This window comes from Felis catus, chromosome D1 (genome assembly GCF_018350175.1).
Source record: "Felis catus isolate Fca126 chromosome D1, F.catus_Fca126_mat1.0, whole genome shotgun sequence".
Taxonomy (NCBI): Eukaryota; Metazoa; Chordata; class Mammalia; order Carnivora; family Felidae; genus Felis; species Felis catus.
The window spans coordinates 108145434-108153918 of record NC_058377.1 but is presented as its reverse complement, the minus strand read 5'-3'; the positions used below and the strand labels follow the sequence as shown (position 1 = coordinate 108153918).

The 8485-nt window shown below is 60.7% G+C and overlaps 1 protein-coding gene across 4 annotated transcripts in view; it reads right to left on the bottom strand.

Annotated features, from left to right (window-relative positions):
- Positions 1 to 21: 21 nt before the first annotated feature.
- The window catches only part of CAPN1 (calpain 1), a 28303-nt gene continuing 19839 nt past the window's right edge, over positions 22 to 8485 (bottom strand). For all 4 annotated transcript variants that reach the window (XM_023240050.2, XM_023240047.2, XM_023240048.2 and 1 more), the window contains exons 11-22: positions 6501 to 6682; positions 5762 to 5773; positions 4755 to 4966; positions 4618 to 4657; positions 3978 to 4043; positions 3829 to 3886; positions 3016 to 3080; positions 2541 to 2609; positions 2228 to 2306; positions 1523 to 1639; positions 1145 to 1203; positions 22 to 808 (exon numbers count right to left, since the gene is read on the bottom strand). In XM_023240050.2, coding sequence (XP_023095818.1) covers positions 782 to 808; positions 1145 to 1203; positions 1523 to 1639; positions 2228 to 2306; positions 2541 to 2609; positions 3016 to 3080; positions 3829 to 3886; positions 3978 to 4043; positions 4618 to 4657; positions 4755 to 4966; positions 5762 to 5773; positions 6501 to 6682 — 986 coding nt within the window. In that variant the 3' untranslated portion in view covers positions 22 to 781. The remainder of the gene's footprint in view (positions 809 to 1144; positions 1204 to 1522; positions 1640 to 2227; positions 2307 to 2540; positions 2610 to 3015; positions 3081 to 3828; positions 3887 to 3977; positions 4044 to 4617; positions 4658 to 4754; positions 4967 to 5761; positions 5774 to 6500; positions 6683 to 8485) is intronic.

The window sequence follows — 8485 nt, the reverse complement described above, 5'->3', positions numbered from 1 at the left end:
AGCACACTCCAGAGACAGATGTGGGGCCTTTTCCTTTATTGTTTGGGGTCTCTCTGCGTGGAAACCCGAGACCCCACCCCCACCCCACACCCAGGTGCCTCTGGCACCCCCGTTACTGGTACACCGGTCCCTGAAGAGTCCCCTTTAAAATCACCGATATAAAAAAGGAGGGAGCGAGGGAGGGAGCGCCTGACCACCCCTCAGTCCAGGTGACTCCTGGTCGGCAGGTGGGGCAGGGCTGGGGGGCAGGCCACGGAGGTGAGGGGCACTGGCTTCTGCACGGGGGAAAACAGGCATTCCCAGCCCCAGGAAGAGGCCTCGGCTGGGAAGGGCTTCTGCACATCTAGACGGCAGACTGTGCAGAGTTAGTGGTTATGGTGTAAAGTCTGCAGGTGAGGCCGCTGGATAGGTTGGGTGGGTGCCCTCTGGCTGCAGCGAGGGGAGAGGACACGTCAGGATGCTCGGAGGCCGGGGGCCGTCAGCTCCCCTGGCAGCCTCATCCTGAGGCAGGAACAAGCGAAAGTGGCCTTCCTCGTTTGGCGACGGGAGGAGCGGGGGGGAGTCCATCTGAGCCCATGGCCGGCGAAGGCAGGGAAGGCCACACGGCTCTGCGCAGAGCAGAGGAACCGTGGCGGCTGGGAGGTGAGGGGACAGGAGGACAAGGCCGCCTCCTGCTCCAAGGAAGGCACTTGCAGCTGGTGTGGCCCGGTGCGGCATGGCGGGAAGGCATGGCTTGGCAGACGAGGGAGAGGAGCAAGGCAAGGGGACCGGAGCCCCTGCCTCATGCAAACATGGTCAGCTGTAACCACTGCCGGCAGAGAGGGCAGAGAGAGAGGTCAGCCAGGGACAGCAGAAACGCCCAGTCCAGCCTCCTAGCCCAGGGGCCACCGTCTCTGGGGAGGGGCACTTTCTTACCTCCTCTACCCCTGGGAGACCAGGGCGCAGGCACCCACGAAGACCTCCAGGAGCATGCCCCCCACCTCCCTTCCCAAGACCCAGACACCCCCACCCCATCCCATCCTTCCATCCTTCCAGAGGCCTGCCCTTTGGGTCTGGTTCTGAGGCCACAAGTTCCTGCCCCAGGTGGGTAGAAAGCATCACCACCCGAATACCCTCCCCTGCCACGGCCAAGGGAAGCTCCCACCTTAAACAAGTCAAAGGTCACCACCCCGTCCAGATCTGTGTCCAGAGTTTTGAAAAACCCTACGTTCAAAAGAAAATGTTTTGGCATTAGAAATCAGTGGGACATTCATGCAGGACCACCCTGCCGCCTGCCCCTCCCCCCCACATCCCCACGGCACCCCAAGCCCTCACCTGTCACACTGGGAAGCAGCTCTCTCTGCTGTCCTCCCCCTCCCCTACTGCCTTTCCCCCTCCCCCAGTCTCCCGACTCGGCCTTCAGGTTCCCAGGTACTTCGCCTCTCTGGGACACGCCATGGCACATAGGTCCCATCTGTAGCTGTCATTCCCATCAACTTATGGGAGACAGAACCAGAGGCAGGAGCCAGATGAAGACACTCACGGAACATGGTCTCCAGCCGCACCAGGCAGCACACGAAGTTGTCAAAGTCCACGGCCAGGTCGGGCTCCGAGTAGCGGGTGATGATGAGTTCATACAGCTTCTTGTTGAGCTTGAAGCCTGGCCCAGGAGAGTGCGTGAAGGCCAGGGAAGCGGGGCCAGGGAGGGGGGCTGGGGCCTGGGCAGGGTGAGCCCCACCTGAGTAGGGCCAGGAGCTGGGTGCGGGGGGCGGGGGGTGCTGGGCAAGCAAGTGCCAGTCGGAAGGAGCGGGAGCCCAGACCGCCCCAGGGAATCAGCGGCCAAGGAGGGCCCGGGGGTCCAGTTTTGTCTGTGCCGAGTGCCCTCGCCTCATCCTGACACGGGACTGTGAAGATGAGGCCCGCACCTCTCTCACTGGAGGCTCTGGAGCCCAGCTCCACCTCTCCCTGGCTGTGTGGCCGCAGGCCAGTCACTGTCCCCAATCGTGCTTTTCTCTGGGCGCAATGGAGACAGTAAAAGACCTTATCCCCATTAGGCCACAGTGAGGACACGAGGAAGCGCTGATAAAGCACTTAGCTCAGTAATTCAGTAAGAAGGCAGGAGATGGCTGTTACCGCCACACCATCACCATCTCCACCCCGGGGACAGGGCCGGTGCCGCGGGCCGCCACTCTGGGTAGCCGCCGACAGGCAATCGGCCTTGGGCCGTCTGCCTGGGGACAGGCCTTACCCGCAGACTCGATGGCCATCCGCATCTCGTAGGCACTCATGCTGCCCGACTTGTCCAAGTCAAACTTCCGGAAGATGGCCTAGAGTGGGGAACAGAGGGTGAGGGCCAGGCCGAGGGAGGCACTCAGCCCTTCCGGCCCACCCCAGGGTGGGGGGCTGCTGCGGGTGGAGGGCAAAGACCCGAAAGGTGGGCCAGGGGCTGGGGTCTGGAGCGGCAGACCCAGGGCGGAGGGCCTAGACCACGCAGCCCGTCTGGGAGCCCGCAGCAGACCCCTCCTGGGACTGAGGCCGCACAGGAGGGAGGGACCACCTACCAGGTAATTCCGGATGCGGTTCCACAGGATGTTGAACTCCACCAGGCCCAGCTTCCCGTTGCCGTCCCGCTGGGGGGCTACCGTTAGGAAGCTTAAACCCGCACAGGGTGAGGGAACGACGGGGAGAAGGGGAGACTGACGGCAAGACGAGGGGAGGGGGAAGGGCAGGCGCCCACAGGGCCAGGTGGGTTGGACAAGGAGGCGTGCCAACAGCACCAGCCTTAAGGTGACTCAAGGACCCAGGCCCTGCTCTACCTCTCACTCAACACAAAGCCTGTGCCTCAGTTGCCCCTCCCCCCTGTCCCCCCCCCCCCCCCCCAATCATGGGGAAATGGCCTGGGAAAAGGACTGGTCCCTCTACACTCCACAGAGCTTTGTCCCTTTCTCTGCACTGTTCCGGGAAAGGTCACAGGGCGTCCTTCCCCACCACGTCCCCCACACCAAAGCAGCCTCACGGAACGAAAGCAAAAGATACGTCCATGAGGTTCACCATGCTGCGGCACGACTCCAGGCTGAAGCCCTTTGTCCGCAGGTCCTTGTCTGCAAGAAAATTGGTTCCAACACCTCAAGCAGCAGGCTTCCGGGGCCTGCCCCCGGGGCACTGGGCGGGGTGGGGACCAGGGAAGTTCGATTCCTGGCACCTGGTGTGCAAAGCCTAGCAGAGTGGGTGCGTCAGGTCACTTTTATCGGCACAGTGTCAAGTACTTTAGCAACCGAGCCGGTGTCTACACCACGAAGAACCAAGAATGGAAGGAGATCAGTGCTACACCAAAGTGGGAGAAACGCAGTAGAAACGTGAGGCCAAGGCGGCCAGGGCGGGGGTGAAGTTGGCCGCAGGCCCCGAAGGGGGACAAGAGGAGAGGGGTCTGGGCTGAGGGAACGGCATGGATGGAGGTCAGAGGCAGGGGCAAAGGGAAGGCTGGGGGGCGGGGCTGCCTAGAGCTGCGCATGCGGGGGAGTGAAGCCAGCCCTGTTCTGCAGGCAGCCCCTCGGCCTGGCCCTGGGGCGTATCTTCCAGAGGAAGGGGAGGCCTGTTCCTTGCTCCTACGGTGCTGTCACCAGGTCACGGCACTTGGGCATGGAGAACGGGGTCCGGCAAGATGGCGCAAAGAGTTTGGGAGGAAAATGGGGGTGAGCAGGGCTCAGAAAGGCAGTGGGGGCTTCCCCTGCCCATGAAGACCAAGGGCTTGGGTTGGCCTCAGTGTGAGAGCAGAAGCCTCGATTCTGGAGTCTGGAGGAGGGGGGGTGCCGACTACAGGGTGGAGAGCTGCTGTCCTGGGACACTCACGTTTGCTGATGATCCTGTTGAGGATGGTCCGCAGTTCCTTGACGCTGATCTCCATGTCCTGGGGGAAGAGGGAGGAGGCACCCACCCTGGAGAAACGCCGCGCCCCTGCGCCCCCCACCCCGCCCTCCGCTCCACCACACCCTGCCTACCTCCCCTGCCAGCTGCCTGAAGAGGGCCTTGAAGTTCTCATCAATCTCCTCTTCTGAGAGCACTTGCTAGATGGAGAAGGGGGAGAGCAGGTGAGGGGCGCTCCGGCCAGGCCCCCGCAGGGGCAGCAGCTGGGGCGAGGCCGGGACCACTCATCACCACACGCCTGCCTCCTCGTGTCTCTGAGCCTCCCTCTTGTCACCAGTAAAGTGGGAATCACTCTCCCCCTGCCCGGGGCTCTGCGGCCTGAGGAGAGTGCAGTTCAGCTCCGTGATGGCGGGGGGAGGCTTTGGGCAAGTTCCTTAACCTCCCCGAACTTGACTTTCTCGCCGAAAGGGGAGACGGTGGCCTCACCCGGACAGGGTTGTTGTGGAGGCAAAGGGGTGACCAAGTAAGGAGCTCAGCACAGAGCCGGCAGAGACCAGTGAGAGCTCAGGGACCTCGCGTCACTATTATCACCAGGCCCTCTGCAAAACCGTAAAGTGCTGGGCAGATGAGGGATTGGTATTACCCCTAAGGCTTCTGCCGGGGGGGCTCGCAGGAGCCAGGACACCCAGGTCCCCGTGATACGCCCAGGGTGAAGGGGTGAGGCAGAGGAGGAAGGCACCTGGGCGGTGGGGGGGCGGCGGGCAGGGCACGTACCTCATCAGGGAGATTGGCCTGGATCTGGTCGTCCAGCTCCCTGCAGAGGTGGAAGGACAGAGGGGCCGGTCAGGGTGGGGGTGCAGGGGGGCCCGGGGGGGTGGGGAGTGGGCACCGGGGAGGGGCCTTCTACTCACTCGGTCCCGGCCTTCTTCTCCGAGAAGAAGCGTAGCACGAAGTCGCCCTCTTTGTTGGGCTCGAAGGTGGAGGGCACCACCACGTACTCCCCGGGCGGCAAGCGGAAGCGGGTGCTGACCTCCCGCAGGTTGATGAACTGCTCCGAGCGCGCCCGCGACGAGTTGGCCAGGAAGAAGTCCCGCTTCAGGTGCACGGCCGGCTGGCCCACCAGCTGGCGGGAGGGGAGGAGGGGGTGAGGGCTGCAGCCGGCCGCTCAGCCCGCCCTCGGGGAGCTGCCCGCACACCCGGGCCGCAGGCCCCGGGCCCCAGCCGAGCGGCTGGCAGGCTGGTCTCGGCCCGGTCGCCCTCGGGCTGCACGGCCCCGCCGGATCATCTTGCCTCGGTTTCCCCGTCCGCAAGATGGAGGGGACAACGCTGCCTACCGCACAGGGCGGAGGTGAGGACATATTCTGGAGGTGAACGTGAACACTAGGACTCCGGCCAAATAACATTCCCGCTATCGTTACCCAGAGCGTCCCCCGAGTCAGACACCGCGGGGTACCCTCCACGGGGCGCCTCATTCAAAGCTCACGACAGCCCCGTGAGGCGGCGCCCTGTGCCCATTTTATAGATGCTGACACCGAGGCCTAAGCTTAAGCCACTCGCTCGAGGGTGCAGAATATTCAGCCTGTCCACCGCCCTGCTCCTAACCGATGCCCGAGGCATCCTCCGCCGGCACTAACTCAGCGGAAACAGTAAGGCGGAAGAGCCTCGTGTGTGCGTGTTGGGCGGGGCTCTGAGGGCCGGGGTTCAGACCCAGCTCTCTCACTTACTACCTGTCCTGACCCCCTGGGACAGCAACATCTGCCCCCTCCGGGTGGGGGTGGGAAGACGGTTCGCGAACAGTAAAACCAGGTGACTTCTTAACTCTCTACGTGTGGGCTTGCTGCCATCCTGCTCCCCTCTGGGCACCAACAGGCCTTGTGTGTTCAGGGGTATGTAAATCCAGGTGTCAGATGTCACCTACCTCCGGAGGAACCTGCCAGAGAGACGGAAGAAGTTAGAGATGTGTGCTTGGCCTACAGGCGCAGCGTGTGCTGGACAGAGGCCCTGAGTTCTTAAGAATCACGGGATCTGAGGAGACCGGGAGGCAGGGCTCGGGGCCACTGGCCGCCCAGACCTGTCTTCACGCCAGAGAGGCAGCTCAGGACCCCAGGAAAGGGCCCCGGGCAAGGTCCTCTTCACCCCTGGAACACCCTGGGCCTTGGCTCTGAGTCGGACCCAGCACAGCCCCCAGAGCGGCCAACTGCAATGTCCTACAGCCCAGGGACATCAGAGTCCCCACCAGTTTGCTGTCGGGAGCTCCGGGCCTGGGCCGAGACTGTAGCAGTTCACTTTCCCTGCCAGGAAGGTCCAGAAGTTTCTGTGTTGAACACAGCGAGTGAAGCAGGGCCCTCCCAGGCCAGTCTCTGCTTATATACTAAGACAGGGAGCTCACTACTCCTCCAGGGCCGCCCACTTGCCCACTTCTTTCTGAGGCCGAGCCAAAGTCTGTCCCCCAGAAGCTACCTCACAGTCGTCAGCTAAGCCAGAACGCTCGGCCCAAGAGCGGCTACGGCAGGCGCCTCCGGGGGACAGTGGCCAGGGCCACCTGCCTCAGGACTGTGGCGGCGGTGTCCTCTGGCGCCCCCTGGTGGGGCTCGCCCACGGTGCGCCGGGAGGCCGGCTTTCGACGCCGGTTCGTCGTGATCGTGTGATCGGCTCACCTCGTAGACCGCGAAGCCGATGGTCTCCATGTCGCGGCCAAAGCGGCGCTCGCGACGGCGGTGCTTCTGCATGAGGGCTAGCACGAAGCTGCAGCCTGATTCGCGACCCCCGTAGTAGTCGTCGTCCGCGTCGTCCGTCTCCTCCAGTCGGATCTTGAACTGGGGATTGACCCAGAAGGTGGCTGTAGGAGGTGGGTTGGCGGGACGGGTCAGGGGAGGCGCAGAGCAGAGTGGTCCCCGCCTCCAGGCTTCCCCTCCCCCACGTGTCCCTTCGTTCATTCGTCCAACAAGTATTATTACTAAGTGTCCGCCGTGTGACAGACGGGCAGTGGGGGGCACACGCGGTCCCTGCCCTCATGAGCTCACATTCCAGGAGAGGAGGCCAAGTCTGAGCAAGTCCGGGCACTTATGAGAACAGTTACAAAGAGTAAGCAAGCTGGAGCTGGGAGCCGGTCAGGGAAGGCGTCTTTGAGGAGGTGACATTTGAGTGAGATCTGAAGGAGAAGCCCTGGGAAGACACTGGGAAGCAGGAGGGAGAAACAAGGACCCACACGAGGAGACAGCCGGTGTCTAATGCAGCATCCAGCTCCGGCCAGCACGGGAGATGTGGACAGTGGCAAAGGTCGGCGGGAGCCGGGTGGGCAGTGAGGAGGGTGGTTTGAATCAAAGGGCAAAAGGCCCTCCCCACGCCCCAACAGGCTTGCACCAGGAGCGGCATGAATGGATTCGGATCTGCAAAGGTAGCTGGAGCTGCTGTGTGGACGATGACTTAGGAGAGAAAAAGACAAGGCAGGGTCTGATAGGAGGCCACTCGGCTGCAAAGGGTGACAGAGACTTGCGTCTCTGGCAGTCTGGTGACTCAGTTGCCCACGACCCCCTAAAACAACCAGGTGCTGGACACAGTAAACAAAGTGGCTTTTTAGAGGCACGAATAAGCCACAGCATTCCCCTCCCCCTCCCCCCCCCCAAGTTGACATTAACCAAAATGACAGATATCAAGTGTTAGCCGGGAATGTGGAGAAATCAGAACTTCACACACTGCTGGTGGGAATGTAACACGGGGCCGCCACTTCGGAAAACAGTCTGGCACTTCCTTAAATGGTTACACACAGAGTTATCCTATGACCCTGCAATGATACTCAACACTGCAATGTACGAAAACGTACATCCACACAAAAACGTGGATGTAAATGTTCACGGTGGCATTATTTGTAATACCCGAATGGTAGAAGTGACCCAAACCGTCCATCAGCGGAGAAATGGATTTTTAAAAACGTGGTATAACCAAACAATGGAATATTATTCGGCAACAAAAAGAGAGTACCGATATGGGCTCTAACACAGATAAGCCTATGAACGGGCAGATCCACAGACGCAGAGAGGAGGCTGGTGGTTACCTGGGAGTGAGGAGGAAGGGTCAGGAGTGACAGCTGTAGGGTGGACGGTTTCTTTTTGGGGTAATAAAAATGCTCTAGAATTGATGTGCTGATAGACGCACAACTTTGTGAATATATGAAAACCACACTGAATTTTCCACTTTTAAGTTGGTGAACTGGACCGTATGTGAGTGATAACTCAATAAAGCCTTTTTAAAAACACGGCCACTAGGAGCCCCACGAGGTAAATAATGCCGAAGGACTCCTGCAGACTCCTGGAGACCCTGAGCCCTGGGTACAGGGACAGGAGACAAAATCTAGCAGGAGATCTTTGCAATAAAACTGGGACCCCTATGAGGAATGCCAACAGCATACGTAGGAAAGAAAAATAAACCCCACTGGGAGGAAGGAAAAAAAAGTTCTCCCCAAGAATTTATAACCACAAGCCTTCAAGTGATCTTGCAGTTTCAATTTGTTCCTTCTTTTCTTTAATTAAAGAAAAATTTTTAATGTTTATTTTTGAGAGAGAGACAGAGCACAAGCGGGAGAGGGGCAGAGAGAGACACACAGAATCCAAAGCAGGCTTCTAGGCTCTGAGTTATCATCACA